The 17,665-nt window shown below is 41.5% G+C and overlaps 1 protein-coding gene across 2 annotated transcripts in view; it reads right to left on the minus strand.

Moving 5' to 3' along the window:
• cntn2 (contactin 2) overlaps positions 1-17,665 on the minus strand; it is a 140,469-nt gene that overhangs the window by 83,505 nt on the left and 39,299 nt on the right. The window contains exons 2-3 of one of the 2 annotated variants that reach the window (XM_020617884.1): positions 9,817-9,933; positions 1,066-1,186 (exon numbers count right to left, since the gene is read on the minus strand). In XM_020617884.1, coding sequence (XP_020473540.1) covers positions 1,066-1,186; positions 9,817-9,874 — 179 coding nt within the window. In that variant the 5' untranslated portion in view covers positions 9,875-9,933. Of the gene's footprint in view, positions 1-1,065; positions 1,208-9,816; positions 9,934-17,665 lie in introns of both variants that reach the window. The other variant, XM_020617883.1, reaches the window with a different exon arrangement.

The raw sequence follows: 17,665 nt of genomic DNA on the forward strand, positions 1-17,665 counted from the left end.
TTATCCGGGCTTGGGCCTGTCGCAGAAGTCACTGGCTTGCAACCTCTGTGGCTAGATTAAACTAGATAGAAGCTCCACTCTTTAATAATGATAATCACTTTATTTGGCCAAGTATGTTACACATACAAGAATTGTTTTCTGGTACAGAACCCAGGCAGCCATCTGCAGCGCCAACTCAGCCATTGGAGGGAATATGGGGTTCAGTGTCCTGCCCAAGGAAACATCAACACATGGACTGCAGGCACTATGAGTCGAACCTTCAACCTTCCATTTGGGAGACAACCGCTCTACCCCCTGAATCACAATTACTCTTACATTACATAGAATGGCATGTAGCTACAGGCCACTGTATGCCAAAACAACCACACACAAGGACGGTTTCTTCCCCCTGCCCATCACTGTGATGAACACTTAACCCATAACTGTATATAACCTTGTAAATACACTTTTGTATATATCTGAAAAACTACATCTAAAATATGTGTGTGTATATATATATATATATTTCTATATTTAGAAGTACCTTATTTTTTTATTTTCCTAATGCACATTCCTTTTTCTTTGCACATTACTTGTATTTTCCTGTTCTCTCAGTCTTATCTTGTTCACTTGACTATTCATTGCCTTATGTAAATACATTTTCCAACACACCTGGCCAATAAAGCTGATTCTGATTCTTTCTAAACAGTATATAACAGTAATTCCTTATGATATCATTTAGCTAATTAAAATGATCCTTCTTTTAAGTTAGTTTTTTTCCTGTTATGAGAAGATGAGCTTCCTAGCTAACATAAGCATGAGTGACAGTGTTTGCTGCAGGCCTGATGGTGCTGACAAAACAATTGAACAACTTCATGCAACACAATCCCATTTTTAGTTTATAGGTACTTTATATATCATCTCCTGGCAGCCCCAAATCACAAAAAAACATTTTAGAACAAAAATTACAGCAGACAATAAAACATATTTAACACTTTTAAATAAAATGTAATACTTTATTATCTTAGAAGGCCTTTTTGGAAGGAAATTGACTTCACTGATTTGTTCTCTGTGTGTGTTACCCACCTGTAGGAAGCAGCTGGACTGGCCCTGGCCTGACAGCTCAGGGTCACCTTGCCTTCAGTCAGGCCCTCTGGGTAAATTACACTGCTTGGCTGTTCTTCAAATACAGGCCCACTGTCATGGCCTGACACACACACATCGCCACCTTGAAACACATTTTTAACAACACACAAAATCAAAACACCCAGCCCTGTGCCAGAGGTTGATGTATATACAGTCATTCCTGTCAGCCACAACATATGACATCTTGCCCTTTCTTTGTTTATACTGATTTTGTTTAGATGTTCACTCTGACCTTTAAAACTCAGACCAAACATTTAAAAATTTCAACTGTGAAAAGCTACAGTCTCCCTTAAAGGAATAGTTTGGGATTGCTCAAGCTGGTGTTAAAACAATATTGATGTATCCCTGTGTACACCTGAATAGGTCTTAGTTATCACTTCTCCTACTCTTCACATTGACTGAATGTTTCCACCTGGAATGTCACTATACTGCAAAAAATTAGTGACAAACAACACAGCCTTCATTCTAAATAAAGATGATTATCCTATAAAAAATATGCACTACAAAGTTTGTCTGAGGCTCAAATGAGCTAATTTGAGTCAGTATATATATTATAGAAACAAATGTTAGTGTATGCTTTTGTAGTGGTTAGAACAAACAGTATATGTCTAGTAGTTAATCTTTTGTTAATATATTCCTGACAAAAGACTAAAAAACTTAAAAGGTGATCCTGTTTCCCAGTCATAATCACATTTCAATAATATTGTTCAATAAATGACTTTTGGCACTGCAGTCATTTTCCCTGTGCATTGATTTAACCACTACACTTTATATTTCACATGGCCATATAATGATAAACAGGTTGCGATATTGATCATGCATTTACGTAAAGTAAGAAGCTTGTTGCTGATAATAAAAATTAAAAGCTGCTACTATCACATATCCCTCCACCACAGCACAGTCAGGTAACTTATCTTATTATTCTGCACTATTTCATTCCATTTCATCCCATTGCACTAGTGTTTTATAAGCTTACTGTACATTATCCATCCATTTAAATCAATAAAGTCTGTTGTATATTGTACATTACCTTACATACAGTATTTTACTGTAAATATCAATTGTACATAAATTAATACTGACTGTACAGACTGTAGATACTGCACACTCTGCACTCCTGTTATTGCACTTCTGGTTAGATGCTAAACTGTATTTTGTTGTGTTTGGTATTTTTAGTCAGATAGACATTGGTTAGGTACTTGTTGTATTAGGAATGTTTACTGTAGACAGGATGTCTAGCTTAGGCTGTTAAAATGCTTAGTCATTCCCATGGGGGACTCCAGGTTGTTTATGTTCAAGGATAACTAGATAGAAAGTTGATTACTGTATGACGTGTTTAATCATAATCGTAATCATAATATCTTCTTATGCTTAATGTCATGACATGTCACTGGATGTCCTGTCAGAATGTCTTAGATACACACCACACAATCAACAGACAATCACACATTGATTTTCTTCATGTTTTGACTACTGCTCTGGTCAGCTGCAAAGCTGGCACCGGGAGACATCACGGTTTGACGTTCCTGTGTAGAATGGGGCTAGCCCAAAGCGATATAATGTACAGGCCTGTTGGGTTCAGGGTCTTTCATCCTTCAGCTGCCTGCGTGCATGTTGGAGGTGCAAGATACCTGAGCGTGTAATGTTAATTTTTACCTGTGTTCATGGAATAAATCAGCACTGTTTTGAAGCTACTTGGACTGCCTCGTCTCTCAGAGTTAGCATGGTACAAAGAACAGGAATACAACAGTTGCCTTGTCCTTGTACATGTGTAATGACAAAGTTGAATCTAATCTAATCTAATCAACCAAATTCAAATTAATTAATCCTGTTGTGGTTTGTCGTGCTGTTTAAATTCATAGTCTGGCTTGAACATACCAGGTAGAATTTGAGGTATTGTCATTGTCGAAAACTGCTTATTTGTCAGTGTTTTTTGTTAGGAAGAGGCTGTCTGGTTTTATCGTTCTGAAATCATTACAAACTATTTGGAGTTATGATGTGTACAAAGCTAGAGGTACCCAAGATTAAACATTAAATGGCTGGAAATGAGCATGCTATGGGGACTTTAAGGTGTGGTGATTGATTCACAATGCATGCTTGTCGATGTGCAAGTGGCACAAGTGTTTGTGTTTTGTCCAATCACATAATGTAGATGGTTCACAGCAGCAGCACAGTTTAGTGTCAACTACAAACTCCATTTACTAAAGACAAGTGACAGAACAAAACTCAGATCATCCAGACTGACAAACTAGAGCATGATCTCCAGGAGGGGCCATGGAAAAACTGAAAAATCAGTGTCGGACCAACGAACCATTGTCAGTGTGAAGCCTACGGAATATCACCGGATACAAGAGACCACCCCACCCTTCTGTGGAGAGCTATAAGATGGCTGACGAGCTTAATGAGTTTTATTGTAGGTTTGAAAGGCAAAACTCTTCACCTATCGCTCACCTTATTTTGGACCCACAACCAGCAGCTGCTTCCTCTTCCTCTAGGACTACCTCTCCCACCTCTCCCCCCATCAGTCTACCACTTCTGAGGATCTGTGAAAGAGATGTGTGTTGCCTTTTTAGGAAACAAAAGATCAGTAAGGCGCCAGGCCCAGATGGTGTGACCCCCTCCTGTCTGAAAGTCTGCGCTGACCAGTTGGCTCCCATCTTCACGCAGGTCTTCAACAGATCACTAGAGCTTTGTGTGATTCCCTCTTGTTTTAAACGCTCCACCATCATTCCAGTTCCCAAGAAATCCTCCATCAGGGAATTCCCTGATGGAGGACAGTGATGTTCAAAGAAACAGAAGAAAGTAGCTCTACTACTAGATGTACAAGTGTGTGAATGCATCTGTTTTCATTAAACGTATGTGTCTGCTTATGTGTATATGTTAGGAGCTCTGTTACTTTATTTGACAAAGAGTTAAATTAATTGATTATTGCTGCCTCCATGTCCTCCGTGTGTGTGTGTGTGTGTGTGTGTGTGTGTGTGTGTGTGTGTCATGCCTGTACCGTAGTGCTAAGCATTCATGCTCAGTATTTATAGAACAAGAGATGTGCTTAGTTCCTCAATCCAAAAACTTGACAAAGGGTTTTGAAAAAAAAATCCTCTTTCCCCTTGAGGTAACACTTTTTTTAAGTGAATGACGACAGACCTGTCGCCCTGACATCTGTAGTCATGAAGTGTTTTGAAAGACTGGCATTGGCCCACCTGAAAGCAATCACAAACCCATGGCTGGATTCCCTGCAGTTTTCTTACCAGACAAACAGGTCAGTGGATAATGCAGTCAATATGGCACTGCACTACACCCCTGCAACATCTTGACTCACCAGGGACCTATACTTGGAAAAATCATTTCCCCTTGAGGTAACACTTTTTTTAAGTGAATGACTACAGACCTGTCGCCCTGACATCTGTAGTCATGAAGTGTTTTGAAAGACTGGCATTGGCCCACCTGAAAGCAATCACAAACCCATGGCTGGATTCCCTGCAGTTTTCTTACCAGACAAACAGGTCAGTGGATAATGCAGTCAATATGGCACTGCACTACACCCTGCAACATCTTGACTCACCAGGGACCTATGCTTGGATCTTATTTGTTGACTTCAGTTTGGCATTTAACACCATTATCCCAGACATCCTCCACTCCAAACTCACCCAGCTCACCGTGCCTGCCCCCACCTGTCCGTGGATCACCAACTTTCTTTCTGACGGACAGGAAGCAGCAGGTTAGGCTGGGGAAAACCACATCCAGCACCCAAACTATCAGCACAGGCACCCCGCAGGGATGTGTGCTCTCCCCACTGTTGTTCTCCCTCTATACTAATAACTGCACCTCAGGATTTCTGTAAAAATCATGAAGTTTGCAGACAACACTACAGTCATTCAAGATGGTGATGAGTCGACCTACAGACAGGAGGTTGAACAGCTGGCCCTGTGGTGTGGTTGTAACAACCTGGAGCTGAACACATGGAAGACAGTGGAGATGATAGTGGATTTTAGGAGGAGCTCCTCCATCCTATCTCCGCTCACTATACTCAGCAGCACTGTTTCAATCATAGAGTCCTACAAGTTCCTGGGCTCCACAATATCTTGGACTTGAAGTGGACAACCAACATCAGTGCTATTATTAAAAAGGTGCAGCAGAGGATGTACTTCCTACGTCAGCTCAGGAAGTTCAACCTGCCTCAGGAGCTGCTGATTCAATTCTACACAGGAATCATCGAGTCTGTTCTCTGTTCATCTCTGTCTGGTTTGGCTCGGCAACCAAGCAGGACAGAAACAGACTCCAGCAGACAGTCAGGACTGCAGAGAAAATCATCGGTACTAGCCTGCTCTCCATGGAGGACCTGTGCACCTTACGGGTCAGAAAGAGGGCAGAGAGGATTTCTGTGGACCCCTCTGACCCTGGATATAAACTCTTTGAACTCCTCCCCTCGGGACGGCGCTACAGGTCACTGTACGCCAAGACATCCAGACACAGAGATAGTTTCTTTCCCCGGGCTATTACAATGATGAACAGCTAGTCTATGTTGCTCTTCTAACTTGTGATTTTTTAGCTTGTATATATTGTGTATTTATTTTGTTTTTATGTTGTGCGCATTGGGGGGCCATTGAGCTGGAGTTAAATTCCTTGTGTTCTTCTAACACTTGGCAATAAAGTTATGCTTATGGAGACAAATATCTGATGCAGCAATCAGCAACCAGCAACAGACTTTACATTTAACTTAAGTGATGCTGGGATTTAAACAGACTGTTTTACCTGTGAGTGATCAGCTGTAGGTCTATATGACACAGATTGGCCAAACTTTGGCGCATGCTGACCAGTCATGAGCCCCGTGCACACTGATGTGTTTGTAGTGGTTTAAGTTACATGTTAATATGGATTATGTAATAGAATAGTGTTTATGGGTTCACTTTTAAGTTCATGTGAGCTGAATAATGAGCTTATATAATTTGGTCAAGATGTTTCCTGTTTTTGGGTACATCTCAGGGTGTTGTCTCCTAAAACTGGAGACAGGAAGCTAAGTTCGGAAATTGACGTAACAGCCTAAGAAAAGCTGCGGATAAAAGAGTGAGGCTGAGGGGTGTAGAAGAAGAAAGGATGGTGTGGCAGTTGTGAGAGTGAGCTTAGACCCAGCCAGGGGGACTCTGACTGACTGGACCCCTGACTGTACCTCGTGACCAACAATGACTGACTAGCGCTCTGACAATCTTCTTATTTAATACTTTATCTTTTCTCTTCCAGGAAGAGTGATTCTGTTCTCTGTTTCCTAACTACCAGATTACCTATTTAACTACTACTCTGTTCAGAATAATTGTAATATTAAATGATTACTTAAATTGGGATGATTTGTCTGAATTAATTTAGTCAGTATCACATTCTAGCCATGACATGTTCATTGTTGCTGATTGACATTGTATGAAGGCGACAATATGCTAACCCCTGGACATAGGAATAAAGCTTAACCTCTCACACTAAGGTGGCATATTTGAAACATATTAAAGCTCCAAACACTGCTTGGGGTTCCATGATGGAGATATTCACTCAGTAATTGACTACCATGAACCTGCGAACAGAGTTCCCTGCAGGCCTCCCTCTTTCATGTTATTAATTCAGGATAAGACCCCAAAACCTCCCAAATAACAACAACCTGCAGTTATTTGGGAGGTTTTGGGGCAGCTACCTCCTAAAACCCTCAGATGTTACTGTACTGAGAAAATTTTATAATCCAGTACACTCTGGCTCTTTGAGGAAGTGTTAAATTTTGTCTGAAATTATCAGTCAAAGCTGTGTCACTGGGCACTTAAGACCATATCTATTTTGCACAGTACTTATTTGATATAAGATGTTATTAAGGATAGGAAATTTAAAGAATGTACATTATGTAACAAGTAAACAGCTGGATATTTTAGATAAAATCTTATTCTGATATAACTTTCTAAGCACTGCCTCCCTTCGTACAGCCAGCCGGTTTGTACGCAATTCACCCAAGCAACAAGCCCAATCAGAAAAGTGCTGCTTGTGTTGTCACCGTGAGGTATCCAGAGCCAGGCAGCTTGTTAACATTGCTGGGTTGCCACTGCCTGCTTTGGCTCCATTCCAGTGTCCCTCGCTGTCATTCCGCTCTCCATAGAGGCTCTATTTGTAGTTTTCCTCTCTTCCTCCCCCACAGGCCGGAGCCTGTGGTGAGGGAGAAGCGGCAGCCTGCTTACTCTTTGGGCTGTGTTCCTTCAGTCCCTCGGTCTTCTGGATGTCAGGAAAACAACCGGACAGAACCTCCGGCTGCAACCATGGAAGGACTTCCTCGTTCCTCTTTTTGCCAGGGTTTTTAAAGGGTTCTGGTCGGTAGACTCAGTCCCTTCATCCAACCAGATGCCACAGTTTGCACTTAATACCTTTTTCGGCCTGCACACTGTCGTTCTTCAGAACTCATTTGCATATTGCGTTCAGTATTCTTGTACTCATGACTGCTTTTGATTGACCGGTTAGATCCAGCCTCGGATTCTACTTCCCCTTTCTTTAGAAAACTTATCTTAATACTTAACACAATACAGAAAACCCACTTCTGCTTGAAATACAAAAGTTCCCATTATTGCTTTCAACTGAACAATCAGAATTACACACAGATTTTTCACAAAACCATCAATGCCTTAAAATCAAAACATGGATCTTTATAGTTTGAATACTATACTTGACTAAACATTGGTTATTGATTAAACAGTTTTTATCAATCAAATCTTTACTTTATACATGGAACATGATTTTTTATTACTTTCTCAGTGTCTTTCTAATTTTTCATCACACTCCTCTCTCTGCCACACACACACAATTTCACTTCCCCTATTCAGGGATGTGTGTCTTACTTCCTCTCTTCTGTGACTCAGCATTCTCCACTCTTGGTGATGAGATTGGATATAAATGCACTTTTCACCATTTCCTCATTTGCAATCCAATCATTTTACATTTTTTTCTTACACATTTTTTGATTATTTCAAACGAAACAAACACACAAATCATCTCATGATTATCCTTACTTATTACTTTATGCATTCTGCCATAGCATTTTAATAATTTTTCTCTCTCTCTCAACTCCTCCTGCTGCTTCTTGTACACATCCTTGCTGTTCTTGTGTGAATTCTGACTGAAAAGAGACAATTTTCTCAATAGTCACCTGCAGCCCTTGTTCTAAGGTTTCTGATGCCAGATAATCAGAGGCTAGTTCTGCTGTTATGGTCTGTTTCCTGTGCTCCTTGGCTCTCTCCGGGACCCATTTTTACAGGCTTACCGACAACTTGTAAACCAACATGAAGCAGGAGGAGCTCAATGAACAATCAGTGCATTTGGAAATCATTTGGAGTACATTTGGAGTGGAGAGCATCTGCTCTCTTATAGATTTAGGAGGCATTGCATTTGATGACTGGTCATGACAAATATTTGGGGGGAGGGGCAAATTTCCTTTTTTCATATGTTGGGTGGGACGCGTTCCCTGGTCCTCCATGGAGATTGTGGGGAGATTCCCTGGTCCTCCATGTAGATTGTGGGGTTACAAGTGCACTATGACCCTAGTAATAAGATTATCTATCTCTCCTAGCTAACATTCACCCTGTGACAAATGGCTACTAATTCATAATGTCTCTGCCACATCAGAGAATTATGTCAGTCTAACCTTTGATTGTGTGTGCAGTTAGAGTTGCCACCATAGGAAAAGTGTTTACATGGCCATTGAAACAAGCCACAACTTAACTGTGTGTGTACACACACACACACATCATAGGTGCACTCTGGTGTAGCATTTCTACAGAGTCCAGGGAGACTGAGTGTGCATGGCTACACATTTCACCACACTAGAACAGTCCGGTAAGTCCAAAATAAGTTAGATCTAATACATTCATCACATGGTTCATTATTTCAATGACAAGGCCCAGTGGGAAGAAGGTAAAAGGGTCTTCTTAGAGAAAATTTAATCTCCTCCACAGATCGTCTAAAGCAACAATCATGACATTTTAATCACGCCCTAAAGGTGCCCCCAATTGAACCAAACCCACACATTCAAATGTCTCACTTACACAAATACAAATACATGTTCTTGTGTCAGCTACTTTATGGCACGGTGAATAAATTAATTCCCAGCAACAGATACTTTTTAAAAGTTGTGTGAGTGGTGCTGATATTCAAAATATTAGTGAGCTAGGAGGAAATCTGGGAATGTGGGGGCACTATCTAAAGCAAAATGAGAGTATTTTTAATGTATACACTGGCTCAAGGCTATTACTAATTACGAATTCTGTATGGTTTGTTGTCAAAGTGGGTTTATGTTTGGTTTTGTTAAAATACCTAATACTGTATTTAAAGACATGGTAGGAGATACAGTCCCACCATGACTTACGTTTTTCCTCATTATTGAACTTGCATACATATTACTGTGTTGAGCTATCATGCCGTGACAATGACTGCAGTTTCATAAGGACAGGTTACATTTCGACAAAACAATATTGGTTGTAACACACTTGCAGTAGCACAAAGGTGGACAGCTTAGAAGTGCTATGGTTTATTTCACAATCTAAACCCTAAAGCCATGTTCCAATCTTAAATTAACAATAACTGTATTCCTTCCCTGCACTAGCAAAAGCAGTTGTAATGTTAATAACAAGCATTCAGCTGATTATAAGCAATCATGTGTGGTAATGCGGGCCTTACCAACAGCCTCCTTTAGAGCCAGTGAGCTGAGGACCAACAGATACAGCAAGCGCTCCATCTTTTGGATCCACACGGACTACAAAGGGATCACAAATATTTCAGGAGCAGATGGGATCTCTGAAAAAGAAGAGGCATCCAATCTGGGCTTGTGCAGAAAAAGAACAAGATAACATTAATGAAATAATCTTAATGCTCTGGAGTAGTAGTTATGAAATGTAATCAAAATTGACTTCCCCTTCATCACTAAAATAACCTTGTCTTCTTCAGCAAGAAAAGAACACAATAATTATAACAACAACTAAGGTGATGATACACACAGCTCACGAGACAAGATGGTATTCTAACACTATTTTTAAGAAATCTTGATGAAATACAATATATGACTGGGAAAACAGTATTTTTTTGACTGAAAGTCACAAAATGAAAAACACTGCAGGTACATTTTGAGATGTTCTAACTAATCATATTTAATAAATGTCACTTCAGTTCTTTCTGCATATGAACTACAGTAGGCCAAATAAGTATTTGATACACTGCCGATTTTCCAAGTTTTCCCACTTATAGAGAATGGACAGATCTGTAATTTTCATTGTAGGAACACCTCAACTGTGAGAAACAGAATCTACAAAAAATTCCAGAAAATCACATTAAGAGTTTTAAATTTATTTCCATTTTATTGCATGAAAAAAGTACTTGATCACCTACAAACCAGCAAGAATTCTGGTTCTCACAGACCTGTTAGTTTGTTTTTAAGAAGCCCCTCCTATCCTCCACTCATTGCCTGTATTAATTGCACCTGTTTGAACTCGTTACCTGTATAAAAGACACCTGTCCACACACTTAATCTATCAGACTCCAACTTCTCCAATATGGGCAAAACCAAAGAGCTGTCTAAGGACACTAGGGACAAAAATGTAGACCTGCACAAGGCTGGGATGGGCTACAGGACAATAGGCAAACAGCTTGGTGAGAAGACAACAACTGTTGGCGCAATTATTAGAAAATGGAAGAAATTCAAGATGACTGTCAATCTCCCTTGGACTGGGGCTCCATGGAAGATCTCGCCTCGTGGAGTATCAATGATCCTGAGAAAGGTGAGGGATCAGCCTAGAACTACATGGGAGGACCTGGTCAATGACCTGAAGAGAGCTGGGACCACAGTCTCAACGGTTACCGTTAGTAACACACTACACCATCATGGCTTAAAATCCTGCAGCGCACGCAAAGTCCCTCTTCTCAAGCCAGCACATGTCCAGGCCCGTCTGAAGTTTGCCAAAGACCATCTGGATGTTCCAGAGGAGGAATGGGAGAAGGTCATGTGGTCAGATGAGACCGAAATAGAACTTTTTGGTATAAACTCCACTCGCCGTGTTTGGAGGAAGAAGAAGGATGAGTACAATCCCAAGAACACCATCCCAACCATGAAGCATGGGGACGGAAACATCATGCTTTGGGGATGCTTTTCTGCAAAGGGGACATACACAACTGCACCGTATTGAGGAGAGGATGAATTGGGCCATGTATTGCGAGATTTTGGGCAACAACCTCCTTCCCTCAGTAAGAGCATTGAAGATGGGTCGTGGCTGGGTCTTCCAGCATGACAATGACCCCAAACACACAGCCGGGGCAACTAAGGAGTGGCTCCGTAAGAAGCATTTCAAGGTCCTGGAGTGGCCTAGCCAGTCTCCAGACCTAAACCCAATAGAAAATCTATGGAGGGAGCTGAAACTCCATGTTGCCCAGCGACAGCTCAAAACCCTGAAAGATCTGGAGAAGACCTGTATGGAGGAGTGGGCCAAAATCCCTGATGATACAATATCTATGCCGACACGCTGGTGGCAGAATTGGTGCTAAGGTAGATTAGGATACGTTAGCAGCAGGGCTAACTAAAACACAACAAAAACTAATGGGCTGGAAATGTGAATGAAGACGCTCACGGTGACTCGTCATGACATGGCGACTCCTACACCACTCTCCGTTGCAACCCCTCACCCCTGACCAACACAGCCCCATGTGTTTAAAACACAGCAGCGAGTTGTATTTTTGCTGGACTACTGATATCGCAAGACAGCTTTTACCTTATCGTCACATATAAATATCATGCGATCTCATCACACCCCTAATAACAAATAAATATGACAAATGTAAGTTTCAGTAAGTTCTTCTTACTGCAAGGTAGTTCAAAACATATAATACTGCAGTATCCACCGAATCAAATCAAAGCAAATTTTATTTGTATAGCACCGAATCACAACAAAAGTAATCTCAGGGCACTTTACAAAGTAAGGTCTAGACCTTATTATTATTACAGAGGGAAAACCCAACAAATCCCCCTTAAGCAAGCACTTGGCAACAGTGGGGAGGAAAAAACTCCCTTTAACAGAAGGAACCTCCAACAGGCCCCGGCTCTTGGTGGTCGGCCTTCTGCCTCGACCGGTTGGGGTGAGTGGATAAAGGAGAGAGAAAAGAAGAAAAGCAATAAGACACAACAAACAACATCAAACAATCAAACACTGGTCAGGTTGATGTGGCCGGTGACTGCTCATCAGAAACGTAGAGCGCCACAGCCAGGGCAACCTGCAGAAAGGTACAGGGAGAAAGAAAGAGGACACACTACGAGAGAGAGGAGACACAAAGTTAGTGATGTGTAATGGTGGCATATATATGAATCTAGCCACAGGGGTTCAAATCAAATCAAATCAAAGAAACTTTAATTATCCCCGAAGGGCAATTCAATCAGGGATTGTAAGCTGTACCGGAAAAAATTTCTTGTGTGTGTAACATGCTTGGCCAAATAAAGTGATTGTCATTCTAAAAGAGTGGAGTTTCTATCTAGTTTAATCTAGCCACAAGGGTTGCAAGCCAGTGACTTCTGTGCCAGCCCCAAGCCCGGATAAATAGAGAGGGTTGCATCAGGAAGGTCATCCGGCGTAAAAACATTCCAAATTTAAACATGCGAATCATCAGTGTGAATTCTATAACGGATTGGTCGAGGCCTGGGTTAACAACGACAGTGCTGTTGACCTACAGGGTGCTGGCAGAAATTGGACTACTGTTGGTCGAAGGAGGAGAGGAGACAGAAGGGTTCATAGACAGAGAAGAGGAAAGGCAGGAGTATAGGTCTGAGAATAGGGACTCAACATTGGCACAATGAAAGGTAGAGAGCTGGCGAACACGATGGAAAGAAGGAAGGTAGATATACTGTGTGTGCATGAGAGTAGTAAAGTGCATAGTATTGGAGGGGGGTACAAACTATTTTATTATGGTGTGGATAGGAAGAGAAATGGGGTAGGAGTGATCCTGAAGGAGGAGTTCGTGAGGAATGTTTTAGAGGTGTAAAGAGTGTCAGACAGGGTGATCAGTTTGACGTTGGAAACTGAAGGGGTAATGTTGAATGTAGTCAGTGGTTATGCTCCACAAGTAGGGTGTGAGTTAGAAGAGATAGAGAGATTCTGGAGTGAGTTAGATGAGGTGATGGAGAGTATTCCCAGAGGGGAGAGAGTGGTGATTGGGGCAGATTTCAATGGGCACGTTGGTGAGGGGAACAAAGGTGATGAGGAGGTGATGGGCAGGTTTGGTGTTAAGGGAAGGAACCTAGAAGGACAGATGGTGGTGGACTTTGCTAAGAGGATGGAAATGGCTGTAGTTAACACCTATTTCCAGAAGAGGGAGGAACATAGAGTTACATATAACAGTGGAGGTAAGAGTACGCAGGTAGACTACATTCTATTTAGACGAGGCAACCTGAGAGACATTAGTGAATGCAAAGTGGTGGTAGCAGAGGATTGGCTGTGGCGACCCCTAACAGGAACAGCTGAAAGAAGAAGAAGGAGTTTCTATCTAGTTTGTTCAACAGGATTTTAGAGAGTGAAGAAGATGCCTGAGAAATGGAGAAGTATACTAGTGCTGATCTTTAAGAACAAGGGTGATGTGCAGAGTTGTAGCAACTACAGAGGCATAAAGTTTATGAGCCACACAATGAAGCTATGGGAAAGAGAAGTGGAAGTTAGGCTAAGAAAGGAATGGGATGTGAGCAGCAGTATGGCATCATGCCCAGAAAGAGCACTACTGATGCCATTTTTGCTCTGAGAATGTTAATGGAGAAGTATAGAGATGGCCGGAAGGAGCTGCATTGCGTCTTTGTGGATTTAGGGAAAGCGTACGACAGAGTGCCGAGAGAGGAGCTATGGTACTATATGAGGATATCAGGAGTGGCAGAGAAGTATGTCAGAGTAGTTCAAGATATGTATGAGAGGAGTACGACAGTAGTGACGTGCTGTAGGGCAAACAGAGGAGTTCCAGTATTTCGAAGTTATACTATTCATTCTGAATTTAATGAATATACAGTAACATTATATTTGATGCTGCAGACAGCCCAAATTATGTTTGTTTCATACATGTTCAATACAGGGTGGTGTGACATTTCACATTGCTCTCAGCAATTTCATTATTGCTGAGATGTACTTTTATAATGAAATAAATAGATTTCATAGGCTACATTTTAAATTCAGGGTTTGTTGTGTTCATTATTGGTAGTGAGGTCAAAGGTGAGATCAAAAGTTCTAGGAAAAGCTAGTAAGTGTATGTTGAATTGAAGTTTTTGTTAAACTGCTATTCCAGATATCAAGAATTTACTTCATAATTAACTTTTATAATGTCTCATTAAAGAGTTTTGCTAATATCCATGAATAAATGACAAACTGTAAAACAGAACCTTTATCACAGACTTGGATAATTCCACATAGGCAGTTTTTGTCATGATTCGGTTCCACTGCTTCCTGTCTGGCTTTTATTTTGACACTATTTCCTGTTTTGTTTCACCTTAGTTCTGGTCTTTTCTTTACGTTCATCACTCACATTAGTTGCACCTGTTTTCATCTCTATTTAGGCAGCGTCCTCCCATGAGGACGCTGCCAGATTGTTCTAGACCCCAGCTCTGACTTTCCAGCAATATATTCGGTTTTTGGTATTTTGTGTTTCTGACCCGGACTGTTAATTGGATTACCCTGTATTGCCTTGCCCTCTTATCTCGGACTGCTCATGTGTATCGGCTTATCGGACTTTCCCCTCGGACTACGCACTTTGGATTCCCCTGGATGTACGTGTTTGCTGGCTCTGACCTGGGACCGATACCGACCGTGAGTTTTTGTGTTTGCACCGTGTCTTGTATGGTTTTGTTGTTTAGTTTTCGTTCTCATAATAAAGAGACGGTTTTTTGTTTAACACTTCCTCGTCTGGCCATTTAATGAGTTCACAAAACACTTTTCGGCCGCACTACGCGCGCCGTTTCTGACAGTTTTATGTGGATGAATCGGAGACTGAGTCGTTTTTCTATCAACACACCCTTGATGGGCCCTTCTTTTTCTTTCTATGTCAATGCAACAAATGTACTGTTATCCCTTCTCTGCCCACAGCCAAACCTCCTGGTCCATCCATCTAACCTCACTGTATTCTCTTTCATTCACCCACTATAAATGATTGCAGTTCTCCAGGCACCACCAGTCTTGAAAGACTTCAATGAGTCAAATACACATACACACATCACTGCCAAGATGCACTCTCAGACAAACTGTTGAGAGTGAAGGGAAGGGTGCAGCACTGCAAGAATAAACCAGAAAAAGAATGACAGAGAAACAGAAGAATCAAGAATACATATAGAAAATATTATATAAAATTCATAGGAATGGGAGAACAACAACAGGAGTGACAGACAACAAAAAGAGTGGAGATAAAATAAAATAGAAAGTGAGATACAGATTGGCCATGAAATCGATTTAGAGTGTAATGGAGCAGGAAGAAGACAGCAGTGTATCATATAACTCCAAATTACCGTTCGCCGTCTATGCATCACACAGAACATCCAGCTCAGTGCTTATCACTTATCAGGAAGCACATTAGACATTTTGCTGAAGTAAAAATGTGTCTCAGCTGCTCAGAGAAATGCTGACACACCTGTGCTAACATCACTGCATGTCGACTACCAACTTGTTTAATGTCAGTTGTACAATCTTGTCATTAAATTGAGCTGGCAATGATGTTGAAAAGTCATATGTACAACAAAAATCACATCTATTTTAAATCACAGTATGTATCTACTGAGCTAAATTTGACACACTATAGCCATTATGCTTTGTGTGGTAGGTTGACTCTGAGCGGCCAGGAATGTAGGAGACCGACTCGAAAAACACATCACATTTTCTCAAATCAGTAATTTATTTTAAACAAGTGCCAGCAAAGTACACATGCCAAACAAAATCACTAAACAAACTAAATGGTTTAACTTCACATAACTGAAGAAAACTCAACTCAAAATAACTCAACGCAACTTACAGGCACGTGCACACCCCTACACTTAGACTGCCACACACTCCCAGCTGCTCCACCTCAGCTGATTAAGTAGCTCCTGGTATCAATCAACCCTATGACATCCTTGATGACATCAGAGAGCATACAAAATGAGGAAGTGATTAACCTAGTAAATACAATCAAACATTTAACACACAGGTTAAGATATTAAGAAACATACATGACTTAACCTAGGGACAAGTGGAGTGTTCTCACCCACTTTGTCACACTTTGGGTTGCACAATGACATGAATGGCTTTTGACTGACAGAAGGTGTGCAACATGTCCTCATATAAAAACAGGTTATGTAGCATTGAAAATGACCCTTATGGCCATTTGAAAAAAGGTTCATGTGACTTGGTCTGTGACACAGCAGTCATTCATACAACCACAAGAGGTTACTTCTCAATAAAATGTGAACATGGTTCATCTTCAATATTTGAGCAAACAACCAATATGCAATACTTGCAGCTCTATGGATGACAATTGTGACAGCTGTCACTTAGTCAGTCCACTGCGTTGGTCCACACTGGAATATCGCAATGAATATTGGATTGTTTATCATGAAATTTTGTGCGGCCTACTGACTTTGGTGATCTAGCACCATCAACAGGTTGATTTGTTGGATTATTGAAATGTCTCAAGAACTGATGAATGGATTGCATTTAAACACTGTATCCTAATGAATTTGCTGATCCCTCACTCTTCCACAGCAGCTCAAAAATTTCCTTTCTCCATCCATCTAACCTCACTGTATTCTCTTTCATTCACCCACTATAAAGGATTGCAGTTCTTCAGGTACCACCAGTCTTGAAAGACTTCAGTGAGTCAAATACACATACATCACTGTCAAGATGCACTCTCAGACAAACTGCTGAGAGTGAAGGGAAGGGTGCAGCACTGCAAGAATAAACCAGAAAAAGAATGAGAAAAACAGAAGAATCAAGAATACATGTAGAAAATATGATATAAAATTCATGGGAAAGTTTCCCTTCTCCAGACAATATGGAGTCATTTCATCCAGTCTTCATCAGGTTACCATGTCACACAAAACATGCTCAGGTGTGAGCGCATCTGGATCCAAACTGGATAGACTACTGAGTTATTGCCTATTCCATCCATTCATCCATTTTCCTCCGCTTATCTGGAACCAGATCGCAGAGGCAGCAGTCTAAGCAAAGATGCCCAGACTTCCCTCTCTCCAGACACTTCCTCCAGCTCCTCCGGGGGAATGCCGCGGCGTTCCCAGGCCAGCCGAGAGACATAGTCCCTCCAGCGTGTCCTGGGTCTTCCCCGGGGCCTCCTCCCGGTGGGACATGCCCGGAACACCTTCCTAGGAAGGCGCCCAGGAGGCATCTGAAACACATGCCCGAGCCACCTCAGCTGGCTCCTCTCGATGTGGAGGAGCAGCGGTTCTACTCTGAGCTCCTCCTGGGTGACTGAGCTCCTCACCCTATCTCTAAGGGTGCGCCCGGCCACCCTGTGGAGGAAGCTTATTTCAGCC

Source organism: Monopterus albus, unplaced genomic scaffold (assembly GCF_001952655.1).
Source record: "Monopterus albus unplaced genomic scaffold, M_albus_1.0 scaffold196.1, whole genome shotgun sequence".
In the NCBI taxonomy this organism is placed as follows: domain Eukaryota; kingdom Metazoa; phylum Chordata; class Actinopteri; order Synbranchiformes; family Synbranchidae; genus Monopterus; species Monopterus albus.